This window comes from Schistocerca nitens, chromosome 6, assembly GCF_023898315.1.
Source record: "Schistocerca nitens isolate TAMUIC-IGC-003100 chromosome 6, iqSchNite1.1, whole genome shotgun sequence".
In the NCBI taxonomy this organism is placed as follows: Eukaryota; Metazoa; Arthropoda; class Insecta; order Orthoptera; family Acrididae; genus Schistocerca; species Schistocerca nitens.
Window position 1 is genome coordinate 568,193,826 of NC_064619.1, and position 22,747 is coordinate 568,216,572.

At 45.4% G+C, this 22,747-nt stretch overlaps 1 protein-coding gene across 1 annotated transcript in view; it reads right to left on the reverse strand.

Annotated features, from left to right (window-relative positions):
* Nucleotides 1-22,747, reverse strand: part of LOC126263172 (macoilin-1) — a 153,376-nt gene that overhangs the window by 112,092 nt on the left and 18,537 nt on the right. Inside the window, exons 3-4 of the mRNA XM_049960219.1 lie at nt 16,876-17,002; nt 14,287-14,416 (exon numbers count right to left, since the gene is read on the reverse strand). Of these exons, the coding sequence (XP_049816176.1) occupies nt 14,287-14,416; nt 16,876-17,002 (257 nt within the window). The remainder of the gene's footprint in view (nt 1-14,286; nt 14,417-16,875; nt 17,003-22,747) is intronic.

A 22,747-nucleotide genomic window follows, 5' to 3' on the forward strand; every position in this document is an offset into this window, starting at 1 on the left:
TCTATCCCAGGCATGTTCAATAGAGTTCATGTCTGGAGAACTTGCTGGCAACTCTAGTCAGGCAATGTCGTTATCCTGAAGGACGTCATTCACAAGATGAGCACGTGGGGGTATGAATTGTCGTCCACAAAGACGAGTGCCTCGCCAATACGCTGCCGATATGGTTGCACTATCAGTCTGAGGATGGCATTCATGTATCGCGCAGCTATTACAGTGCCTTCCATGACCACCAGTGGCGTATGTCGGCCCCACATAATGCCATCCCAAAATGTCAGGGATCCTCCACCTTCCTGCACTTGCTGGACCGTGTGTCTAAGACATTCAGCCTGACCGGGTTGCCTCCAAACACATCTCCAATGATTGCCTTGTTGAAGGCATATGCAACACTCATCGGTGAAGAGAACATGATGCCGATACTGAGCGGTCCATTCGAGATGTAGTTGGGCCCATCTGTACCATGCTGCATGGTATCGTGGTTGCAAAGATGGACCTTGCCATGGACATTGGGAGTGAAGTTGCGCATCATGCAGCCTACTGCACACAGTTTGTGTTGTAACATGACATCCTGTGGCTACATGAAAATCATTATTCAACATGGTGGCATTGCTGTCTGAATTGCTCCGAGTCATAATCCGTAGGTAGCGGTCATCCACTGCAGTAGTAGGCCTTAGGCGGCCTGAGCGAGGCATGTCATCGACAGTTCCTGTCTATTTGTATCTCTTCCATGTCCAAACAACACCGTTTTGGTTCACTCCAAGACGCCTGGACACTTCCCTTGTCGAGAGCCCTTCCTGGCACAAAGTAACAATGTGGACGCAATCGAATCGCGGTACTGACCGCCTAGGCATGGTTGAACTACAGACAACACGAGTTGTATGCCTCCTTCTTGGTGGAATGACTGGAACTGATCAGCTGTCAGAACCCCTCCATCTAATAACTGCTGCTCATGCATGGTTGTTTACATCTCTGGGCAGCTTTAGTGACATATCTGAACGATCAAAAGGATTGTTTCAGTGATACAATATCCACAGTCAACGTCTATCTTCAGGAGTTCTGGGAACCGGGGTGATGCGTGATGTCAAACTTTTTTTGATGTGTGTATTACATAAAACAGGATAAGATTACACTCAGAAGAGGAACTGTGGCTTCTTTCAAGTAGCTGTTTTTGTACATATATATACAACATATCTGTAAGCAACTCTAATAATTATCAGTTTCAGTGTATCACCACTAGTGGTAATTTATTGTTAGCATCCTTTACTGAAATAGCCTGCAGTGGTTGCTTCATGTGTAATACATAACTCTCCTTGATGATATGTGCACAACATAATGATTTAATTAAGTGTGTCACTGTATTTTATAAGGAAACAAGTCACTCAAATATTAATACATTGCAAATATCAATGTTATTTCACCAACACAGTACTGGATATTCAAGTTTATTTACTCAGGCGTTGAATTAAAGCCATTGGCACGGCTACAAAATAATCTGGTGTTTAAACCCCACCGGGATATATTGTTGCTTACTTTCTATAACAAACGCATTACATTCACACTGGATTTATAACCTGTGTGTTGTGTGTGAGCAGCGAACCACTATGCAGTATAGTGAACGTGGAAACATTTCTGACAGTTTAACACTGTTGCCAAAAATAGCAGCAGAATTCTTCACTTTCTATCTGAGAGTAAACCTTTCTTTACTGATCATAACAAACCAACATGGTTTACTGTTTTCAACATTACACACAGGAGTGGAAAGTTGATAACCTGTCAGTATAGCTTTAAGAATAAAATGTGATTATGTAACATTTCATGCCCAACTCAGTATTACACAAAGGCATAAAATGTAAGTTCAACTATTAGCATTAATTCTACTTTTCTGCAATTACTATTAACAGTGAATAAGTTGAAGGAAAAACTCCTACATCCAATGTTTGTACTGGAAATCTGTTGACCTACATTAAACAATTTGCCTTTTTCATCGAATTGCCAGTGGCTTTCCACCACTACATTCTAACCACTACACAATGCAAATGTAGGAGTTCTTCATGTATATAACTGCCTCCTGAATTTGCAAATCATACTCAAAACATCATATCATCCACAGTTTTGGCACTAATTGTATACATTGCCAATACTGATGTCACATACTGAAGTATGTACATATATATGGCACATGAATCATAGTGCAGTAGAACACAAGTTTAAAAACAACAACATATTGAAACACACACACACACTGTGAACAGATGCACACAGAGAATGTGGTACAATACATGCATTAACCTCATTCATTCCCTAATTTCTTAGTTGCCATAGCGTATTCCCCACTTTTCCTCTTACGGGGCATTTCCAGGTGCTCACAGTGAAGCATCCGCTGTAGCTGCTCATCATCCGAACATCCCATATTCCCTGATATTGGTTGTTCCATGTTCTTGGTATCTCGATGGAATCTTTTACCCTGTCCCTCTCTCATAGCACCTAGTTTGGGAGAAAAAAGTCAATGTGTGAATTTAAAAAATGTAACTTCAACCTCTTTCAGCGTTTTTAATTTTGTCAGCCTGTTCTCAACTATGTCAACATACTCTGGGCCATAGTTGTTTCCCAAGAAGTTTTGAACCACACACTTTAGGCAGTACAGGCTTTTCACTCCACAGCATTCACTGAATGAAGGAAATCCTCATGTGGTATTAGTTTCAGAATATCACGACCAGTGAACATTCCCTCATTCAACTTAGCATCTGACAGGTTGTGGAACTTTTAACACAGATATCTGAAACTGTTGCTACACTTAGGTAATGTCTTGACAAACTTCTTCACTAAGCCCAGTTTGATGTGCAGAGGTGGCAAGAGTATTATGTCTCTTTTAACTACACGATCACACTTTACATTTTTGTCTTTCTGTACCATGGAGGCAATTCCAACCTTCAGGATCACTGTTTTTGCTCCTAACACTTGTTACAAGCCCAATTGTCCCATTCACAGATGAAATACGGGAACTTGGTATATGCTGATTGTTGTCCTAGAAGCATACCCAACACTTTCAAATCCACTACACACCATCCTACTGTGATCCCCATAATGAATGATAGTAAGAAGCACCTTCACATTATCGTATGTTTCCTTGAGGTGTACAGAACGGCTGACAGGTACAATGTTACCATTGTGCAGCAGAACTGCCTTCAGGCTTCTTTTAAATGAGTCAATAAACTGTCTCCAGTTATCTGGTGCATATGGAATGTTGAAATGACCCATCACGACTTGCACATTACTGCAGTACATTAACAAGTTGTTTTCAGCCAGATATTGAGTGAATATCAAGTCCCTTTTTCTATAAAATTTAATGGACACACAAGCTGTTAACAATTGTCTTTCATGCAGTCTTGCCCCTGAGAGCTCTGATTTGTCATTTGTCAGTCCCACATCATGGACTATGTCATTTAGATCCAGCTGAGTGAACAGATGAGGGCCTTCATCTGTGCCTACTTCAGTTTCATCCACCTCCTGCACAGTATCTCTGTCATCACTGTCGTCCGTATCTGATGTCTACAGTGGCTGTAGTATCGGTGTATCTGGGTCATATGGAACAGAACAAATCGCTGAGTGACTATGGTTCAGATAGTCTATAGTCTTCTTGTTTTTCTTGTTGAAACCATTACACAAGAGTGGAAGTAGCAGTCATCAGTGTACAGCAATTCTCTTGCTCCTGCCAGACCATAGAGATGTCAAAACATAGTGATATCTTCTTTCTTGCTGCCCACCATCGTAAATCATCTACACACCACACACACAAGAAGTGGATCCCACGTCTTATTGATGTTGTCCACTTTTACTCTGAAATAGGCCTGGCAGACCTTTCTCACGAAAGCAATAATATTTCTTTGGGCTTTTTTCTGTAACAAAAAGTGTTAGGAGAGTTTACACAGCCTCGGGTGAACGTTTTATACTAACACAAACTTACTTCCACATACAAAACTCAGTGACAGACAGGCAGTGTCATTTACAATGAGACAGTTTCACTATGTGCCATTAGTGGTGCACATGTTGAACAGTTGAAAGCAGTGCACTGCTTCTGAGCTTCATATCATGTTTTTGTGTATATTATTATTGCCAATATATGTAATCTCCTCCCCCCATGACCCATGGACCTTGCCGTTGGTGGGGAGGCTTGCGTGCCTCAGCGATACAGGATACAGATAGCCGTACCGTAGGTGCAACCACAACGGAGGGGTATCTGTTGAGAGGCCAGACAAACGTGTGGTTCCTGAAGAGGGGCAGAAGCCTTTTCAGAAGTTGCAAGGGCAACAGTCTGGATGATTGACTGATCTGGTCTTGTAACAATAACCAAAACGGCCTTGCTGTGCTGGTACTGCGAACGGCTGAAAGCAAAGGGAAACTACGGCCGTAATTTTTCCCGAGGGCATTCAGCTTTACTGTATGATTAAATGATGATGGCGTCATCTTGGGTAAAATATTCCGGAAGTAAAATAGTCCCCCATTCGGATCTCCTGCCGGGGACTACTCAAGAGGATGTCGTTATCAGGAGAAAGAAAACTGGCGTTCTACGGATCGGAGCGTGGAATGTCAGATCCCTTAATCGGACAGGTAGATTAGAAAATTTAAAAAGGGAAATGGATAGGTTAAAGTTAGATATAGTGGGAATTAGTGAAGTTCGGTGGCAGTAGGAACAAGACTTCTGGTCAGGTGACTACAGGGTTATAAACACAAAATCAATTAGGGGTAATGCAGGAGTAGGTTTAATAATGAATAGGAAAATAGGAATGCGGGTAAGCTACTACAAACAGCGTAGTGAACGCATTATTGTGGCCAAGATAGATAAGAAGCCCACACCTACTACAGTAGTACAAGTTTATATGCCAACTAGCTCTGCAGATGATGAAGAAATTGATGAAATGTATGACGAGATAAAGAAATTATTCAGGTAGTGAAGGGAGACGAAAATTTAATAGTCATGGGTGACTGGAATTCGTCAGTAGGAAAAGGGAGAGAATTATTATTATTATTATTATTATTATTATTATTATTATTATTATTATTATGGTTTTAGGGCGCAAAACTGCTAAGGTCATTAGCGCCCGGTCCGTGACTGAGGAAAGAATAAAAACTGAAAATTGAAAACAGCAAAAATGGGAACGAAACTCAAAAAATTGGACACTAAAAGCAGAAACAAGGCTTAAAATTCCACTACAGAGAGGGGTTGATGGTCCCCGATAAAACTTCAAATGACTGGCGTCATTTCACTGTCACTAATAAACTGGAGAACGCGGTCGGCTGAGCGCGTGTCATCTGCTAAAATCGATGATAGATCAGGCGATAGCTGTAGACGGGAGCGTAACGGATGAAAATAGGGGCATTCAATTAAAAGGTGTCGTACCGTCCACAGCTGAGAGCAGTGGGGACAGAGTGGGGGAGGATCGCCGCTTAAAAGATGTCGATGGCTAAAAAGACAGTGCCCTATCCGGAGTCTAGCTAAAATTACCTCCTCCCGACGATGCGTTCGGGAGGAAGAGGTCCAAGCGCAAGGAAGGGCTTTCACTTCCCGCAATTTATTGCGGGGAAGTGTTGACCAATGCGCATGCCATAAATGAGCAACTTTGCGACATAAACCGCTCCGTAGATCGGTGAAGGGAAGCGACTGAATAGCTGGCCGAGGAAGAGAAACTGCAGCCTTGGCTGCTATATCAGCCGCCTCATTCCCACAGATACCAGCGTGTCCCGGGAGCCAGAGGAACGCCACCGAGACGCCCCCCAGGTGGAGCAAGCGCAGACAGTCCTGAATCCGGTGGACCAGAGGGTGCACAGGGTAAAGAGCTTGGAGACTGAGGAGAGAGCTGAGAGAATCTGAGCAGATTACGTACTGTATCCGCTGATGGCGGCGGATGTAGTGGACAGCCTGGAGAACAGCGAAAAGCTCCGCAGTATAAACCGAACACTGGTCGGGAAGCCGAAAGTGATTTGGGGCGTCGCCAACAATATAGGCACTCCCTACACCCAACGATGTTTTCGAGCCGTCGGTGTAAATAAATGTGGCGTCCGTCATTTGTGCACATAGAGCAGCAAATGCCCGATGATAAACAAGTGAAGGTGTACCGTCCTTGGGAAATTGACAAAGATCACGGAGCAGACAGATCCGGGGACGCAGCCAAGGCGGTGCTGTACCCCAAGGTGTCAAGAAGGTTTTAGGAAAGCGGAAGGAAAGAGAATGGAGCAGTTGACGGAAGCGGACTCCCGGGGGTAGTAGGGAGGAGGAGCGGCCTGCATACCCTACATCAAAGGAGGCGTCGAAAAAAGGGTCATGGGCTGGATTAGCAGGCATGGAAGACAGATGGCTAGCATAACGGCTCAGAAGGACCGCTCGCCGATTGGACAGCGGAGGTTCAGCAGTCTCGGCATAAAGGCTTTCCACAGGACTAGTGTAAAAAGCTCCAGACGCTAAACGCAATCCACGGTGGTGGATAGAGTCGAGACGCCGAAGAATAGACGGCCGAGCAGAGGAGTAGACTATGCTTCCATAGTCCAATTTCGAGCGCACTAAGGCGCGATAGAGGCGGAGAAGGACCACTCGGTCCGCTCCCCAGGAGGTACCATTCAGGACACGGAGGGTGTTGAGCGTTCGCAGACAGCGAGCCGAAAGATAGGAAACGTGGGAGGACCAGCACAGTTTTCTGTCAAACATAAGACCCAAGAATTTAGTGACGTCTGAAAACGGAAGGTTGACAGGACCTAGATGTAAGGAGGGCGGAAGAAACTCCTTACGTCGCCAAAAATTAATACAAACGGTCTTACTGGGAGAAAAACGGAAGCCGGTTTCGAGGCTCCAAGAGTGGAGGCGATCGAGACATCCTTGAAGACGTCGTTCAACAAGGCTGGTCCGTTGAGAGCTGTAGTAGATCGCAAAATCGTCCACAAAGAAGGAGCCCGAGACGTCAGGAAGGAGACAATCCATAATTGGATTTATAGCGATGGCAAACAGTACAACACTCAGCACGGAGCCCTGGGGTACCCCGTTTTCTTGAGAGAAAGTACGGGAGAGAGTAGTGTTCACCCGCACCCGAAATGTTCACTCTGCCATAAATTCGCGAAGAAAAAGGGGCAGCCGGCCTCGAAAGCCCCAAGAGAACAGTGTGCGGAGGATGCCTGTCCTCCAACAGGTATCGTATGCTCTCTCCAGATCAAAAAATATTGCTACCGTTTGGCGTTTCCGGAGAAAATTGTTCATGATATAAGTGGAGAGAGCAACAAGATGGTCAACTGCAGAGCGATGCTTTCGGAATCCGCATTGGGCAGGTGTTAAAAGACTGCGTGATTCCAGCCACCAAGCTAAACGGTAATTCACCATACGCTCCAAAATCTTACAGACACTACTCGTGAGAGAAATGGGGCGATAGCTAGAGGGGAGATGTTTGTCCTTTCCAGGTTTCGGAATGGGAACGACGATAGCTTCCCGCCATCGTCTGGGAAAGGTACTGTCGGTCCAAATTCGATTATAAAGGCGAAGGAGGTAACGCAGACTATGGGTTGATAAATGCAGCAACATTTGGACATGGATACCATCCGATCCAGGGGCGGAGGAGCGAGAAGAAGAGAGGGCATGTTGGAGTTCCCGCATGGAGAAAACAGTATTGTAGCTTTCGCGATTTTGAGAGGAGAAAGCAAGAGGTCGCACTTCCGCTGCACGTTTCTTCGGGAGAAACGCTGGCGGGTAATTTGAAGAGCTCGAAATCTCAGCAAAGTGCTGACCCAATGAGTTAGAAATTGCGACAGGGTCCACTAAGGTATCATGCGCGACAGTGAGCCCAGAGACCGGGGAGAAACTAGGCGCGCCTGAGAACCGTCGAAGCCGACTCCAAACTTCCGAGGAGGGAGTGAAGGTGTTAAATGAGCTAATAAAGAATTGCCAGCTTGCCTTCTTGCTATCGCGGATGACGCGACGGCATCGCGCACGGAGTTGCTTATAGCGGATACAGTTTGCCAAAGTAGGATGGTGACGGAAAATGCGAAGAGCACGTCGCCGCTCACGGATTGCGTCACGGCATGCCTCGTTCCACCAAGGAACTGGGGGGCGCCGGGGCAATTCGGAGGTGCGTGGTATTGAACGTTCCGCAGCGGTAAGAATAACGTCGGTAATATGTGTGACCTCATCGTCGACGCTGGGAAAGCGACGGTCATCGAATGTCACTAGAGACGAAAAAAGTGTCCAATCGGCTTGGGCAAACTTCCAGCGTCGCGGGCGCATATATGGCAGTTGAGGCTGCAGCCTAAGGACACATGGAAAGTGGTCACTCGAGTGTGTATCATCAAGGGCGAACCATTCGAAGCGCCGAGCTAGCGGAACAGTACCGATCGCAAGGTCCAAATGAGAGAAATTTGTCGTGGAGGCAGACAAAAACGTGGGGACCCCAGTGTTGAGGCAAACTAGATCCGCTTGGTGGAAGACGTCTAGCAATAGGGAGCCACGTGGACAAGGATGTGGAGATCCCCAAAGCGGGTGGTGGGCATTGAAGTCCCCAACCAGCAAATAGGGGGGTGGAAGCTGACCAAGAAGATGAAGGAGATCAGCTCGTGCCATTGGCGTGGACGATGGAATGTATACAGTACAAAGAGAGAACGTGTATCCAGAAAGGGAAAGACGGACGGCGACAGCTTGGAAGGAACTGTCTAAGGGGATTGGATGATAATGGAGAGTATCATGGAGAAGAATCATGAGTCCTCCATGTGCTGGAGTGCCTTCCACAGAGGGGAGGTCATATCGGACAGACTGAAAATGAGGGAGAACAAAGCGGTCATTAGGACGCAGCTTTGTTTCCTGAAGACAGAAGATGACCGGCGAGTAGGATCGTAAGAGGATCGACAATTCATCCCGATTGGCTCGAATGCCGCGGATATTCCATTGGATAATGGACATAGGGTGAACAGAAAATGGAGGAATGTGACCAAGGGTGCTGTCAACTCAACGACTGCTCAGACCTTGCGACCGACGGCATGGAATGGCATTCAGCCGAAGGCAGAAGATCTTGATCCATAGGCTGGTCAGGAGCAGCTCCTGCCACCAGTGATCGGCCGGTTGACCGGCCACCAGCAGTGCGCCTCGGCGACACAGAAGACGGCCGAGGGCGATTTCCGCCAGGTGGCGCTGTGGATGGGACACGCCTTGGCGGAGAAGGAGAGGAACTGGGTTTCTTTGTAGCCTTCTTGGAAGTATGAGGTTTAGAGGAAGGAGGAACCGATGGTGGTGAAGTTGCCGTACGTAAAAACTCTTCACGAGTATGCTCTTTCTTCGAAGACTTGGTGTCGGACTTTTGGGCTCGAGATTTAGTAGAACCCGACGAAGAGTGAGCCATAGAGTGGGCAGGCGAAAGTGGTGAAGTTGAACGGGCGATCTTTGCGCTGGCCGATCTGACGACCGTGGCACTAAAGGTGAGGTCGCAAGTTTGCGTGGCCGCCTCCTTTGTTGGCCGAGGAGTAGCAAGGACAGTGCTGTATTTGCCTGTCTGAGGCACGGTGGGCTGTCGACTGGCGAATAATTTTCGAGCAGCAAAGGTCGACACCTTTTCCTTCACTCTTATTTCCTGGATGAGCTTTTCGTCCTTAAAAACTTGGCAATCTCTAGAGGATGCAGCGTGGTCACCCATACAGTTGATACAGCGAGGGGATGGAGGTGGACAAGCACCCTCATGGGCATCCCTGCCACACGTAACACATTTGGCCGGATTAGAACAGGACTGGCTGGTGTGATTGAAGCGCTGGCACCGATAGCAACGCGTAGGGTTTGGGACGTAAGGACGAACGGAAATTATCTCATAGCCGGCTTTGATTTTCGATGGGAGTTGCACTTTGTCAAATGTCAAAAACACAGTGCGGGTTGGAATGATGTTCGTGTCAACCCTTTTCATAACCCTATGAACAGCCGTTACGCCCTGGTCTGACAGGTAGTGCTGAATTTCTTCGTCAGACAGTCCATCGAGGGAGCGTGTATAAACGACTCCACGCGAGGAATTTAAGGTACGGTGCGGTTCCACCCGGACAGGGAAAGTGTGTAGTAGTGAGGTACGCAGCAATTTTTGTGCCTGGAGGGCACTGTGTGTTTCTAGCAACAGGGTGCCATTCCGTAATCTGGAACAAGACTTTACAGGACCTGCAATTGCGTCGACACCTTTCTGAATAATGAAAGGGTTGACCGTGGAGAAGTCGTGACCTTCATCAGACCGAGAAACAACAAGGAACTGTGGCAACGATGGAAGAACTGACTGTGGTTGAGACTCAGTGAACTTACGTTTGTGAGCAGACATAGTGGAAGGTGAGGAAACCATTGCGGAAGAATCCCCCATGATTACCGGCGTCTCCGATGGCGCGCTCCTCCCTTGTGGGGGCCCTCTCTGAGGGCACTCCCGCCTTAGGTGATTGTTCACACCTCAGGTCACACCTCCCGACAAACGGACGGAGGGACCAATCGGCACTTTCGGAAGGTATCAGCTCGGGTAATCACCCCTCCCTGGGCCTGGCCGTTACCAGGGGGTACGTACGTGTCTTACCTGTCTACCCGGGGCGGGGAATTACGCGTTACCCCGTCACCGGCTACGCATGGAGGTGCGTGGGTCGGCCTTCAGACACGCACAGGGAGGAAGAAAGAGAAAGGGAAAGGAAAGAAGAGGTCTCAAACGCCGCAGCGGAGAAAAGGGTAGAGAGAAGAGGTAAGGAAAAGAGAAGGACAAAGGAAGGATGAAGACTTACAAGTAAGGAAGGCGAAGAATGTGGTACATTTACAAGCGTCCGTCTCCGGACGTAGGCACAAACCATTCCCCCAGAGGGGGAGAAAAGGAAGGAAAGAGCCAGAGGTGAGGGGGGGGGGGGCGAAGATGGGGGATGGGGAAGGATGCGGAAAGGGAAGGTATGCAGCCCGGAAAGGAAGGAGGGCCACATTAGCTCGGGGTCCCGTGCTCGCTATGCACGTGTCCACAAAAGAGTTGTGGACCCCCTGGGGGGAAAGGGAGAGAAGAAAACATAGTAGGTGAATATGGATTGGGGGGGGAAGAAATGAAAGAGGAAGCTGCCTTGTAGAATTTTGCACAGAGCATAACTTAATCATAGCTAACACTTGGTTCAAGAATCCTAAAAGAAGGTTGTATACCTGGAAGAATCCTGGAGATACTAAGAGGTATCAGATAGATTATATAATGGTAAGACAGAGATTTAGGAACCAGGTTTTAAATTGTAAGACATTTCCAGGGGCAGATGTGGACTCTGACCACAATCTATTGGTTACGACCTGTAGATTAAAACTGAAGAAACTGCAAAAAGGTGGGAACTTAAGGAGACGGGACCTGGATAAACTGAAAGAACCAGAGGTTGTACAGAGTTTCAGGGAGAGCATAAGGGAACAATTGACAGGAATGGGGGAAAGAAATACAGTAGAAGAAGAATGGGTAGCTTTGAGGGATGAAGTAGTGAAGGCAGCAGAGGATCAAGTAGGTAAGAAGACGAGGGCTAGTAGAAATCCTTGGGTAACAGAAGATATATTGAATTTAACTGATGAAAGGAGAAAATATAAAAATGCAGCAAATGAAGCAGGCAAAAAGGAATACAAATGTCTCAAAAATGAGATCGACAGGAAGTGCAAAATGGCTAAGCAGGCATGGCTAGAGGACAAATGTAAGGATGTAGAGGCTTATCTCACGAGGGGTACGATAGATACTGCCTACAGGAAAATTAAAGAGACCATTGGAGATAAGAGAACCACTTGTATGAATATCAAGAGCTCAGATGGAAACCCAGTTATAAGCAAAGAAGGGAAAGCAGAAAGGTGGAAGGAGTATATAGAGGGTCTATACAAGGGCGATGTACTTGAGGACAATATTATGGAAATGGAAGAGGATGTAGATGAAATGGGAGATACGATACTGCGTGAAGAGTTTGACAGAGCACTGAAAGACCTGAGTCGAAACAAGGCCCCGGGAGTAGACAACATTCCATTAGAACTACTGATGGCCTTGGAAGAGCCAGTCCTGACAAAACTCTACCATCTGGTGAGCAAGATGTATGAAACAGGCGAAATACCCTCAGACTTCAAGAAGAATATAATAATTCCAATCCCAAAGAAAGCAGGTGTTGACAGATGTGAAAATTACCAAACTATCAGTTTAATAAGCCACAGCTGCAAAATACTAACACGAATTCTTTACAGACGAATGGAAAAACTAGTAGAAGCCGACCTCGGGGAAGATCAGTTTGGATTCCGTAGAAATACTGGAACACGTGAGGCAATACTGACATTACGACTTATCTTAGAAGAAAGATTAAGGAAAGGCAAACCTATGTTTCTAGCATTTGTAGACTTAGAGAAATCTTTTGACAATGTTGACTGGAATACTCTCTTTCAAATTCCAAAGGTGGCAGGGGTAAAATACAGGGAGTGAAAGGCTATTTACAATTTGTACAGAAACCAGATGGCAGTTACAAGAGTCGAGGGACACGAAAGGGAAGCAGTTGTTGTGAAGGGAGTAAGACAGGGTTGTAGCCTCTCCCCAGTGTTGTTCAATCTGTATATTGAGCAAGCAGTGAAGGAAACAAAAGAAAAATTCTGAGTAGGTATTAAAATCCATGGAGAAGAAATAAAAACTTTGAGGTTCGCCGATGACATTGTAATTCTGTCAGAGACAGCAAAGGACTTGGAAGAGCAGTTGAACGGAACGGACAGTGTCTTGAAAGGAGGATATAAGATGAACATCAACAAAAGCAAAACGAGGAAATGGAATGTAGTCGAATTAAGTCGGGTGATGCTGAGGGAATTAGATTAGGAAATGAGACATTTAAAATAGTAAAGGAGTTTTCCTATTTGGGGAGCAAAATAACTGATGATGGTCGAAGTAGAGAGGATATAAAATGTAGACCGGCAATGGCAAGGAAAGCATTTCTGAAGAAGAGAAATTTGTTAACATCGAGTATAGATTTAAGTGTCAGGAAGTCGTTTCTGAAAGTATTTGTATGGAGTGTAGCCATGTATGGAAGTGAAATGTGGATGATGAATAGTTTAGACAAGAAGAGAATAAAAGCTTTCAAAATGTGGTGCTACAGAAGAATGCTCAAGATTAGATGGGTAGATCACATAACTAATGAGGAGGTATTGAAGAGAATTGGGGAGAAGAGGAGTTTGTGGCACAACTTGACAAGAAGGGACCGGTTGGTAGGACATGTTCTGAGGCATCAAAGGATCACAAATTTTGCATTGGAGGGCAGCGTGGAGGGTAAAAATTGTAGAGGGAGACCAAGAGATGAATACACTAAGCAGATTCAGAAGGATGTAGGTTGCAGTAGGTACTGGGAGATGAAGAAGCTTGCACAGGATAGAGTAGCATTGAGAGCTGCATCAAACCAGTCTCAGGACTGAAGATCACAACAACAACATACGTAATCTGGGCAAAAACTGTGATATGATTTTTTGAGTACATTTTCAAATTCAGGAGGTCGAAATACAGCTTTTGTGACTTAGCAATTTTAATGATGCTCTGCTGAAAATACGGAAATTTATCTGGTGTTGTATGTCCTTGTTATGATATTATTGCTATAAATAAAACAAAAATGGAATTCATAACTATAATGTTAACATGAAGTCGGATTATCACATTGATACCAGTGGAGAGTAATGTACTTTTAAAACGGCAACTCCCAGCATAAAAAAAAAATTTGCAACAGAAAGAGAGAGAGAGAGAGAGAGAGAGAGAGAGAGAGAGAGAGAGAGAGAGAGAGAGAGAGAGAGAAAGCAAATGGCTTCAAATTAAGGAAATGTATCCTTATCTCTTTTTAGAATACAAACTACAAATACAACAGGTTATTTCAAAATTAAGACTAGCAACTAGATTGTTGACAACCCACTAAGTTTCTAGCAATAAAGCTTTTCCAGCAACATGAACATGCACATGCACGTCATGAGACTTCTCCGCAACAGACAAATGCAAACAGTCCAGAGACATTTTGATATTTTTGGTGTGCCAGCAGTGAAAGGTAGAACAAATATGATGATAAAGAATGCTCTGTACAATACACACACTGGTATAAAGAAAGACAAGCACAACTAAAACAGCTTCTTGTTAAATTTTTATTCACAGTGAAACCTGAAAATATTACTCATAAAAATTAATAATCCTGAAAGTCACAAACAAGAGAATTTATTTTGGCAATCTTAACTTGAAATTAAACACCAATTTAGTTCCTTTTTTCCCCAAAATAAATGACCATAGAGATATGTTAACACGCAAAAGTATATATTACCAATGGGCTGCAAATGGCCTGCACAAATCCAAGTGAAATGGAAGATGTTTGATATCTCGAAGTCGCACTGCTGCTTCAACATAGACAAACAGGAACCACAGAATGACAGTAGGCAAACAAATGCCCCTCTCTGAAAAGAAAAATGTAAGGTGAGTAAATCTACTTCTTCCTCTTCTTTTTTCTTAATAATTCAATAGATTTCAGAATGGCTGAATCAGAAGACTTCACACACACACACACACACACACACTTCATACGTATATTCAAAGACAAATCATTGCACCTAGTGATACTGCTAAATTTCTTAGTGCAGAGCACCCGTTAAAACAGTTAAAGATATCCAATTCATCTCTCCTTCGTTGAATACTTTTACTTATAACGTGAATAAAATAACTTTGACTGATAGATTATAGTGGTAAAGGGCAGTGGTGTCAGAACGTGTCCAGCCAGTCTTGACAAGGCTCCTGCATGTGCTTACAAAACAGGCACTCGATAAAGAACTTAAATTGTGAGGTGACTGGATCTTACCATCTGACTTCCTGAAACGTCTACCACAAAGTTATTTTTAATCAGACTACACACGTCCCGTGTTAAGACAAAGTCTGATGTAGGCACGAAACAACAATGTTTAAGATTATACACGTACGAGAAACAATATCCTAAGTTGCAATGAGCATATACCATACAACATTATCGTGTAAACAGCACAGGAGCATTCTGAGTTACTATCACAGTACTGTTAAAACCATTCAAATAAAACATTTCAATATACAATACAAGCACATTAATACAATATGAAGACAGATGAGGCAAAGGTATCTGTTACAAGCACAAATAACAATGACTGACCGCAAATGTTGACAGTTGCCATTAATAGGGCATTACAACATTAAATACCAAACACCAATTGTCCTACAATAAATCTAACTCATAACATAAAATTTTCGGAAGTTAGCTTCTAACCCTAACAATGTTATTTTATTTATTCATACGGCTCACAAGCAGTTTACATTTAGAGGTATATGACATTAGTAATACTATACACAACAGCAATAAGAAAAAGGTGGAAAAAAAATGGCTGGTCCACTCCTCCTCCAACATCCTAGATAGTGGATCACTGCCCAACAAGCTAAAGAGAACAAAAATAGTGGCAATTTTGAAACCAGGTAAACAAGGTGACCACCCTGAAAGTTTCAGACCAATTTCCCTTTTGAACTGTACTTATAAACTCTTTGAGAGGCTCATCTATAACAGAATTAGCGGCTTCATTCTGGAACACAACCCCGCTGTTCAAGCGGGTTTCAGGCCACAGAGAAATTGCTGCGACAAGGTACCGGCCCTAACAACTTAGAGGCTGGTTTCCAAGAAAACGTCAAGACATCTGTCATGTTCGTACACCTAACCACGGCATATGCCACAGTCTGGAGAGAAGGGATGATATACAAATTACTGAAAACAATCCGATGCCGGAAAACTGTAACTCTAATCAATACCATGTTAAACCCTAACAACAAACTAATATCTAATCAGAGACTGTTTCTGTATATTTCCGTTAATGATTCTTCCAGAAGCTAGCAAGTTTGCTTTCTTTTTTGTGTGTGCTTGTCAACGACTTAACACTTCTGCTTTTCCCCCGAGTGGTTTCTTTTACTATTAAAATATTCAGTTAATCATTAATTACAAAGGCAAAAAGTTATGATCACACTATCTGGGAATACAGTACAGTGGGACTAGCTTTATTTATGGAGAAACCAGGAAAGGTATCACTGTCACCAAACCGTGCACAAGGTATTTAATTGACATTTGTAACATAACACCTTTTGGATCCATGAAACTTCACCTATGGATTTATTACAGTGAGTATCCAGCAACGCCTCATACAGTGCTTCGTGGAGAAATTTAACACACTGTCAAGAAGCTACGTGACTGAATAGCCTTTGATGTTACTTCTGTCCTTTGCTGTATATTCCCAAGCTGTGACTGATATTCTGCTAGGTGGCAATTTATCAAGGTGGCCATTAGACTTCCCTTACACTCACCAACCAATTTCAATACTTTTTTAACATGTTTCGCAGAGCCTTAACATTTTACAATCTTTCACAAAGTGGATTTCTACTGCTACCATCAAAATTTCTTCCCTCCACCTAAGTAGCCATCGCTTGCTCCAATACATGAAAAGAAGTAGATTTATGCTTTTTTAGAACATACGAGATTTGTTGCATGGCCTCAGTTATTCTGAAATAGTTTGATCATTTGAGCAAATGAAGAAGTTCTCTTGGAGGGACACAGTGGTAACTCACAAGTTAAGTGACAACAGTGTGACGTGTTAAATCAGAGCATGTATCATCATTTGAAGTCACAATAATTGCAATATTGAATAGTTAGCTGATGTTTAATAGAAAAAGATAGACTTACAACATATTAATCCTCCAAAAATTTGTGACCTATACACGATTACTGTTTAGTCCTCGATAAAGGATGATTTTTGTTATTAAGTAATTGTATGCTGACTTTAATACAATAAACAAAGCACTGTGTATTAATTTAGATAATAGGACAATCATTTACAAAGACTTGTCAGAAGCTTACCTGTGTGCCACACATATTGTACCCACACGTAAGTACTGGCTGCAAAAAAGAGCCAGTGAGCTGGGATGAAGAAGAAGCAGAGCATATCTGACGTCACAGCAACACAAATAAAAAATATACAAAATGCCTGCAACAAAGAAAGTGGTTACAATTGAACTTTGATAACTGGCAAAAGATAAAATTTCACACTGATGTAGTAACTGCAATGCTACCAAATGCTTTAAAAGCACATGACATCCAAAACTGCTCTTGAAATGAAAAACTGTATTTGTGTTAACCCTTAGCCATCATGACATTTTACACCTGCAAAACTCAGCACTCCACATTAGCTGGGGTTGACCATACGTGCCTGCATGTTTCATGTTTTTAATGGAAGGAAATAACCATTTTGCTTAATTTATTTATTTTTATTTTTTTTATTATTTTTTTTTTTTGATGACTCTTCTTTATTTGTTATTTCCAATTTTTCCAGTGCTCTATCTTCTCCCTATGCCACCTGTTTAATTTTCTGTCCATGTTGTAACTGATTTATTTGTACTATCTTGACAGCCCTCTAAATTTATTACTTTATTCTTAAAATACAGTGAAACTTCGATTTTACATTCTCTGATTTTACACTTTTCACATTTCTACGCCATAAATTCATAGCAACTGTGAAAAACCCGTAACACCAATGCTAAAAATTCCCTAATTTTGTGTTTCTTCCTAGTAAAGTTTACCTCAATTTTAAGTTCTTACTCGACGCCTTGCTTGACTTCAGCCCATTTTCTTCCTATTGACATTTGATGTGACTGAACAGTGGGAATAAAAAGGGAAAGCCAGCCACTCTGCAACACATTAAAACCACCACCCTAAGAGCACTAGGGTGGATGACACAGAGGGACAAAGGACATGCGCTAAAACTTACATAGAAGTATAAAACCCACTCTCACGGATAAAACGTAAAACTAAAGCTGCTGTGGAGGCATTGTCGCCCAACACAGCAGGCAGGGTGATGGGAAAGTTAAAAGTCTACCGCAGAGTGGCTAAAAGTGGGCAGTCCAGCAAGAGGAGGAAGACTGTCATTTGGGAGCCACGGGTGGGTCCTCGCGGCGGAGTAGGTAACCATGCGGTAGCCACGTATGGCCAAAGCGGAGTCGGCAGAGGACAACTGATTCCCTGCGAGGGGCATGCATGGAAGACTTCCACACATTCATAGTCTCCTTAATGACACGCAATTTGCTGTGTGTGCTTTTATGCTATTCCGTCTCCCAAAGCTGGAAAACCTTCGGTGTAAGACAGAAGGCAGGTCAGCTTCTGATATGCCTATCTCCAGAAGCAGTTTCTGCATCACCTGTTTGGCCAGCCTGTCGGCAAGTTTGTTGCCAGGGATTCCGACATGTCCTGGGGTCCACACAAACACCATGGAATGGCGGGACTGTTCCAGGGCATAGATGGACTCCTGAATGGACGCTACCAGCGTGTGGCGAGAGTAGCACTGGTCGACAGCTTGTAGGCTGCTCAATGAGTCAGTACACAGGAGAAATGACTCTCCAGGGCATGAGTGGATGTACTGAAGAGCATGAGATATGGCCGCCAGGTCTGCAGTGAAAACACTGCAGCCAACTGGCAAGGAGTGCTGCTCAATATGACCTCCATGAACATATGCGAAGCCTACATTGCCATCAGCCATTGAGCCGTCGGTGTAAAACACTTCAGAGCCCCGGAACACATCAAGAATCGAGAGGAAGTGACAGCGCAGAGTGGCGGGGTTAACAGAGTCCTCAGGGCCATTCAAAAGGTCCAGACGAAGCTGTGGCCGAGGCGTACACCATGGAGGCATACATGAACGGACCACAACTAGATGTGGTAAAGGGAAGGACTCCAGTTCGGAGAGAAGGGACCGCACGTGAACTGCAATCGTTAGCCCAGATCAGGGCCGCCAATGCAGGAGATGGGCTGCCGCGGGCGGGAAAAGGAGACGGTAATTCGGTTGCTCAGGGGAACTATGATTGTGTGCTGCGTAACTGGCGAGCAGTTGCGCACATGTGATCTGCAGTGGAGGGACACCAGCCTCCACCAGTACGCTGGTCACCGGACTCCTCCTAAAAGCTCCTGTCGCTAATCGAACCCCAGAGTGGTGCACAGGGTTGAGTAAATGCAACGCTGAAGGCACTGCCAAACCATAAACCACACTCCCATATTGATCTGCACCTCAATTGGTGTTGCTCAGGCAATGGAGGGCATTGAAATGCTGCCAACATTTCTGCTTAAGCTGACGAAGATGAGGGAGCCAAGTCAATCGAGCATCGAAAACCAGTCCTAGGAACTGATATGTCTCCACTACAGGGAGTAGATCTTCATTAATGTAAAGTGCATGTTCCCTTCCAGCCGCCGTTTGGGTGTGCGAAAGGCTAGGGGGTAGTTCTCCCAAGCAGGGGCTCCAGCAAAGTGCTCGGCAATCGTGTTTGCATCGGTACACAACTCACCATTTATGGTAACACTGGGGACAACTGTTGGTGTCTGGTACCCGAAAAGACATTTTATCTTTGCCCAGACTTGGGAAGGTAATGTGTGGCATCCAATGGTGGATAAGTATCTCTCCCAACACCACTCCTTCCGTTGTTTGATAAGGTAGCGAACACAGGCACGGAGTCGTTTAAAGGCTATGAGGTGCTCCAGGGAAGGGTGCCGCTTATGCCGCTGTAGAGCTCACCGACACTCCTTGAATTGCTTTAGCAACTTCCAGCGACCACCAAGGGACTGCCTTACGCCTCGGGCACCCTAAGGAGTGAGGGATCACGTTTTCTGCCACAGAAACAATTGTGCTAGTCACCTGCTCAATCATCACATCAATGTTACCGTGTGGGGGAGATTAGGTGGTGCCAGCAGAGGTGAAAGTTCCCCAGTCCGCCTTATTCAAAGCTCATCTGGGAAGGCGTCCATGCGCCTGACGCTAGTGCAGTGACAGGAATATCGGGAAGTGATCACTACCACACAGGTCGTATGTGCTCTCCTATGCATAGATGGGAGACATCCTGGGCTGCAAATCGATAATCAATGGCCGAGTAACCACCATGAGCCACACTGAAATGTGTGGCAGCCCCAGCATTTAAGAGGCAGAGGTCAAATTGCGACAGTAAAGTTTCGACATCTCTGCCTCGGGCAGTAAGCATGGTACCACCCCACAAGGGGTTATGGGCATTAAAATCTCCCAGAAGTAGGAAAGGTTTGGGGAGTTGATCAATCAGTGCAGCTAATACATTCAGGGGTACTGCACCATCTGAAGGAAGATATACATTGCAGACAGTTATTTCCTGTGTCATCCTTATTCTGACAGCCAAAGCTTCAAGAGGGGTTTGAAGGGGCACATGTTCACTACAGACCTAGCATAGGACAAACGCAAACTCCACCTGACACTTGATTACAGTTGCTACGGTTCCTGTAATATCCCTCATAGCCACGGAGGGAGGGGTCTGCATTGCTGGGAACCAGGTTTCCTGGAGGGCAATGCAGATAGCGGGTGTAAAGATTAACAGTTGCCGTAGCTCAGCCAGGCGATAGAAAAAACTGCCACAATTCCACTGGAGAATGACATTGTGAGACTGGGAAGGCATGGAACATTCAATGAGGCAGTTTATGCCTCAGAGTCACCTGCTGCCATCGATTTATTGCCTGAGCAGTCTATATCCATTATGTCTGAGGGTCTGGTGAGATCTAGGTCCTCAGCGGACGCCAAAATCTCCACCCCATCCTCAGCCGCAGAGCTCATAGGTAACGGTGGTGTGGGTGCCACCGCAATTTCCTTGGTCTTAGGGGTTTTCTTTTTGGATTTCTCTCACTGCTCCTTGGGTTTCCCCCTGGCTAGGAGGACTTCACTGGCTCAGTCTCAGGGACAGAGGATGAGCGTGAAGCCCTACGACCAGCTGCTTTTGGGCTCTTCAGCCACTGGCAGGTGTCGTCTTTCCCACCAGAAGAAACCTGGGAAGGGAGTGACCCAAGGGACCCCTTCCTAACAAGAGAAGCCGAAGAAGACTTAAGCTTCTAAGCTTCTCCGGTTGGAGAAGTAGGTGGTGCAGGAGCAACAAGAAGGGAAATGCCTCCCACGATCAAGGGGGCAGGTGTAGTCTTCTGGCTCTGAGAGGTGACGGGGGCTAGCGGAGCCGATGGTGCCAGAACTGTTGTAGTGGTGGGGTAAGACGATGTCATATGCACAGGATGCAGGCGTTCAAATTTTATCTTAGCCTCAGTGTAGGTCAGTCAGTCCAGGTTCTTGTACTCCACGATTTTCCTTTCTTTCTGGAGAATCCTGCAGTCAGGCTGACACACAAGGGAGGCAGGGCACATGGAGTATTGGGATGTGATGGGCGTCTGCAATCTCGGCATGTGATGCTGGAAGTACAGCGGGAAGTCATATGGCCGAATTTCCAGCACTTAAAGCACTGCATCGAGGGAGGGATATAGGGCTTTACATCACATCGGTAGACCATCACCTTGACCTTCTCGGGCAATGTATTACCCTCAAAGGCCAAGATGAAGGCACCTTTGGCAACCTTATTATCCTTCGGACCCCTGTGGACACGCCGGATGAAATGTACACCTCACCGCTCTAAATTGGCGCGCAGCTCATCGTTGGACTGCAAAAGAAGGTCCTTGTGAAATATGATACCCTGGACCATATTTCAGCTCTTATGGGACGTGATCGTTACAGAAACATCTCCCAGCTTGTCACAAGCGACTAACTCTCGTGACTGGGCCGAGGATGCCATTTTGATCAAGCCTGACCCAGATCTTATTTTGGACAAACCCTCCACCTCCCCAAACTTTTCCTCTAAATGCTCAACAAAAACCTGAGGCTTCATCGTCATGAAAGATTCCCCATCAACTCTCAAACATACAAGGTACCGGAGCGAATAAGATCTGCTGCCATCCTTAGCCTGACATTCCTCCCATGGTGTGGCCAGGGAGGGGAACAATTTGGGGTTGTACTTCTGTGCGTTGAATTGAGCTCGTGATCGCTTAGAGACTGCTGGTGTTTCACCACCAGCAATAGATGATGACAACACTTCATCCCGTGTCATCTGCCCTGATGCCACCCAATCCGACCAGGGGCCCTCCCCACGGGTGCCACCCAGCCGCAGCAAAGGCCACCTAGCAGGATGGCCATTGCTGGGAGTCCTGAGCCTTATGCTCCTCCCACGGTGTGACCAGGAAGGGAAACGATTTGGGATCATATTTCTGAGTGTTGAATTGAGCCTGACAAAGCTTAGAGACTGCTGGCGGCTGGCCACCAACGAGAGATTATGTATCATGCTTCATTGCGGGTCATCCGCCCTGATGCCACCCACTCCGACCAAGGGCCCTCCCCATGGGTGCCACCCAGCCTCAGCAAGGGCCACCTGGCAGGACGGCCATTGCCGGGAGTAGGCATCTACCCTTTGGCATATGTGGGGAGTTAATGCTGCAAGCATCAGCAGAGCGATCCCTGTGTTGTCAGGGGGATAACCAACAGGGTACATGGCAGACCCACCACAACGGACTGGCTACCATGCTGGATATTGGGTAGATTAGGTAGAAGGAAGCCCATGGTCATCGTCTACACAAAAAGCAACACTGCACAGTGCATGGTGGATGGTGTAAATCGCACCCAGAATGTACCCTTGCCCAAGAGATGGAGAACAAGGGGGACGGCAATGCGATGACGAGAAAGCTTGCTAAAGGTCTCAATGCACGATGGACACAATGCACCCTGTAGGGCGCCCTTCCCCAACTGGCTCGCTCTTCGGAAGAATTTGGAAATATGGAGGTCAAACCAAAGAGGGGACCATCACATATAGGCCGAAATGTTTGAGACTCCTTTTAGTCACCTCTTATGACAGGCAGGGATACCGCG